We start from the raw sequence: 4,432 nt of genomic DNA, 5'->3' as shown, positions 1-4,432 counted from the left end.
ATGTTCGAAATGACGGGAGGTCAGATTGGGCCAAATCATGTTCGAAGTGGCATGAGGCTAGTTGGACTGAGTCACAATCGAGATACGTAGACACTGTGTCTGTACGCTTTAAGTAAATTGATTGTCTTTTTAACAGCTCAAACTTTTGAAATTAATGCATAGCGCCAACAATCCAACAAGTGGTATGAAAGATAGGGGTCATAGGTTCGACTCCTGGATGCTACGAATTTGTGCAGATACTGGAGGCTTTTGGGATTAATAGTTGATCATCGGTTAAGCGTTGTTTGCTAATTAACCACATAATTAACCAAGAGGTACACATGAGATCATGCAATATTCTAAGCTATTCACTCTTCCATAATTAAACTTATCCAGCTCAATTCCTCGGAACATTTGAGTAATTAATCACAATCTCTGGAGAGAATTTAGGTTCTGTAAAATTGAAGTCCACATATAAAGAACTCATATATGCATGCATATATCATTTACAATTTCCAATTTTATAGTTTGTTACACTATATATTCTCTCTCATCTTATTGCACTCTTTCTTTATGATAAGTTATTATATATATCCACCCAACTCATTTAGCTTTCTCTCAAAACTTAACTGGTCCATGCCCCACACGCAATTGCCAACACTATCAACACCACTACTACTATAAGGTATAGCATTATAACTAGGATGATGATCATCTGAATATCCACTCAACATTGAAGCTGAAGCCGAAGCCGAAGCAGAAGCAGAAGCTGATCTTAACTGCGCTGCGAACTCATCTTCATCAGTGATCAAAGGATCATATTTTTCGGGACCATAGTTAAGGCCATTCAAGGGACTATTGTTCTCCGAACCCGCGGTATTTAGCGCATAAGAGAGCAAATCCTCATACGGGTATTGCGAATTTTGTACGAAGAATTGTTGGTTCCCTTGGAGATGGCCAATATCATGGCGAATTGATGAGATTGGTGTGTTCGGATCGACGAATCCTGGTGAAGGAGAAGACGAGCTCATCTTCTCGACCAACATCGGCATCCAGTAGCAGCGAACCGCGTCGTGGAACGTCGCGCTATTCGCGTCCACATTGAGTTGCCTCGCTTGCCTCTGCACCCGCGTACGCCAATAGTTCTTGATCTCGTTGTCCGTCCTTCCAGGAAGGTATTGCGCAATCCTAGACCACCTACGCATGTATATATAGACGCGCAAGAATTTAAAATGTAATTTGGGGCTCCATGCATGCATGGTTCAAATCAAATAAACACGTACTTCCGATCACCTCAACAAAATTCACTTTGTTATGCATGAATGGGACGATGTTTTATGTAGCTTATGCATGAACGAACCATAACTTTGTAGATCAATCAATAAAAACTATATATAAGGGCCAAATTATTTGTATATTTTGAATTTTTATTTTTGCTTATTGTTCTATTTTCCTTTAATAATCTGTAGTGAAACCACTTTATCACATCATTCTTGTATGTAACAGTTCGATAGCAACTTTCATCATTTAATAGGTTAAATTTTAGTTGACCGTCTCTAACGCAAGTGACAAAGGGCTTGGTGATTAGTACTAGAATCTTAGTTGATGTACGTTTCCAGATAAGTTTTTTTCTAAAAAAAAATAAACAAAACAGATAGCATGCTACCTTTCTCTAAAAAAAAGGAGTTAAATTTTGATATTATATTTCAATAGCTTAAATCCTTATGCACATACTACCTTATATATAACTCATATATGCACCTCTTTTATATTTTTTCATACACACTTGAAATTAACAATTCATGGATCGTTTTATTAGACCGATCTTTCCACGTATTACTTAAATTACTATATATAAAGAGAAAGAGTTGAGCTAGTATACTATTGATATTATATGAATAGTATTTATTACCTATTTTTTCGCTATTGGATTACTACTATTCCATTTATCACCGCTCAAAAGTAAAAAAAAAGAAAGCAAATATTATTTTTATTACTATTGATATTATATGAATAATATTTATTATCATTTATTAGCATTCCAGCCACATTCTATATAGGATTGAGTGTATATATATACACACATGTGGCGCGTTATGAAAATTTTTGAAAATATTACACTAAATTAAAGTAGTATATATATGCGGATCTTACTGTGAGAAGAGCAATATGTATTACAACATATGAATTAGAGATATTAAAGATGGATGCATACCTGTTTCCCCATTTGGAATGAAGTTCAAGGATGATCAACTGCTCTTCGGGCGACAGGTTGCCGCGCTTTATGTCGGGCTTCAAGTAGTTTAGCCACCTCAACCTGCAACTCTTTCCTGTTCTCTTCAACCCTGCAAAACATGTTACCAACAATGGAAGCTTACAATAAATAAGTCCATGCATGAACTAGCAAATTAAGTTAGCTATAGGCATATATATAGCTATAGGCATATAAACAGATAAGTAATTAACTAACCAAGTCATATACATATATATATATAATTGATGAGAAAAGCTGTATATATATATATATAGTTGATTGATTTTATATATACATATGTACACCTGAGGATCTAGCAAGGAGATTCCAACGGCCCTCTCCATGACATGCAATGTAGTGGGTAAGGAGGGTGTCCTCTTGAAGTGTCCATGGCCCCCTCCTCAGCTCCATCCCTTCATCTTCTCCTTTCTTTTCATGAGACATATTCCTAGCTCTCTCTCTCTCTCTCTCTCTCTCCCTCTCTCTCTCTCTCTCTCTCTAAATTTTATAAGGGATATAGGTACAAAGTAAGGAGGTGGAGGGGGGGCTAAGTGCTTGTGCTTTATAGACCATAAGAACAAGTAGGATCAAGGTGTAAATAAGGCTAATAACTAGGTAGCAATAATGGGAGGTATTTGAAAAGGGTGACAACCTAATGATAAGACCTATAAGGAGGAGCTTAGATTTTTATAATGAATTTGTGCAATCATGTCAGGAATTTTGGGAAGGTGAACTACTCCTACTCATAGACTTTGGGCCTTTAAAGAAAAGAAAAAAAAAAAAGAAGAAGGAGAGAGAGAGAGAGAGAGATAGTATCTTGGTTTTGATCTTGGGGAATGGGTCATTCATTAAGGATTCCATTTTCAGGGCTGTTTGGGTGTTTCTAGAATCTTCCCCAACAGGAAACGTGTTTGACTGAACCATTAGAAATATCTACTGCATGTGAGCAATACTATTGATATGTTTCAACATAAGATATATATCTCACATCCACTCTATTTAAAAAATATAATTATTTTTTTATTTTTTACACCAATCTTTTATATATTTTTATTAAAACTAATTTAGATTTTTATAAATTTTAGAATTGAGAATGAGAAATTCTTTTTTGGTTGTACAGGTAGAATTTCTCGTTTAGTACACAGGTAAAAATGTATGGACACCTCCTCTCCTGTAGGCAATTTTAAAACAAATCCATTAATTTTTATTAAATTTAATATTTCTATTAGTTATTAACAGTTGATTTAGTCTAGTTTTATATGCTACAATAATATTTTAATTTATTAAGTTAATTTGGCAAGATTACCAATGAATTAGAAAAAATCCTAAATTTTTTTTTACCAAATTACTTAATTCTAAAACATTAGAATTGAGGGGATATATCTAGCTATCAGAAAATAAATAAAAGTTGAAGGGCCTTTTTCAAAATGGCCTATAGGTGAGGGGTTCTCAAAATGGCCTATAGTTGTGAATGGTAATAAGCTTATCTAGTTTGTCACGCAAGGAACATTAAGCAGTGCTACTTTTTTTTTTCTTTTTTTCCCAGGAAAAGTTTTCTTTTTTTTCTTTATTGCAAAAGCCATTAAATCACCCATTGTAGAGACAGACCCCTGAGGTGTAAACATAAAATTAGGCTTACTTAATTATGATGGTTTTGTTTCCCTTTTTGTCTTAGTCCTTTTAGAGGAAACACCATATTATAATTTTGCTATGTACACTTTTAATTGTTCGTGATGTTTGCTATATACCTAGCCTAAACCATAATTTTGTCACACTCTATAATTAATAGCTCAACAACATATATAATCATATCAATATTGAAGTGCCATATCATATCTCTGCAATTTATTCTTCTTCGTTTTGCATCTGGAGAACTTACATATATATTCTTTTTAAATTTATGCCATATATTTATCTAGACATTAAAAACTTGAACCTATTTAAAGCCCTCATATTATTAGTGATGTTTGTTTTACATATATATATATATATATATATAGAGAGAGAGAGAGAGAGAGAGAGAGTTAAGCTTCCGTGCTTTCAAAAGCATAGAGCTCAACCTGTTTGTGACTTTTTAGCCATCGGATCGTCACAAGATTTGTACAGCATTAGTAAAAGAAATTTAATGAAACACACTGTTAATAATACTGTATGGAAGGTGATCCAACAACTAACAAGTCACAAACACATATGCTTTTG

At 34.0% G+C, this 4,432-nt stretch overlaps 1 protein-coding gene across 1 annotated transcript; it reads right to left on the bottom strand.

Moving 5' to 3' along the window:
* On the bottom strand, positions 465–2,968 carry LOC109710850 (myb-related protein 305-like). The gene is made up of 3 exons (XM_020233630.1): positions 2,539–2,968; positions 2,195–2,324; positions 465–1,176 (listed from the first exon to the last, which is right to left on the bottom strand). Exons 1-3 carry the CDS (start codon positions 2,675–2,677, stop codon positions 564–566), a joined length of 882 nt encoding a protein of 293 aa, XP_020089219.1. The 5' UTR covers positions 2,678–2,968; the 3' UTR covers positions 465–563.

This window comes from Ananas comosus, linkage group 5 (genome assembly GCF_001540865.1).
Source record: "Ananas comosus cultivar F153 linkage group 5, ASM154086v1, whole genome shotgun sequence".
NCBI classification, from domain to species: domain Eukaryota; kingdom Viridiplantae; phylum Streptophyta; class Magnoliopsida; order Poales; family Bromeliaceae; genus Ananas; species Ananas comosus.
Note: the sequence above shows the minus strand (reverse complement) of the source record. Positions and strands in the feature narration are given on the sequence as shown.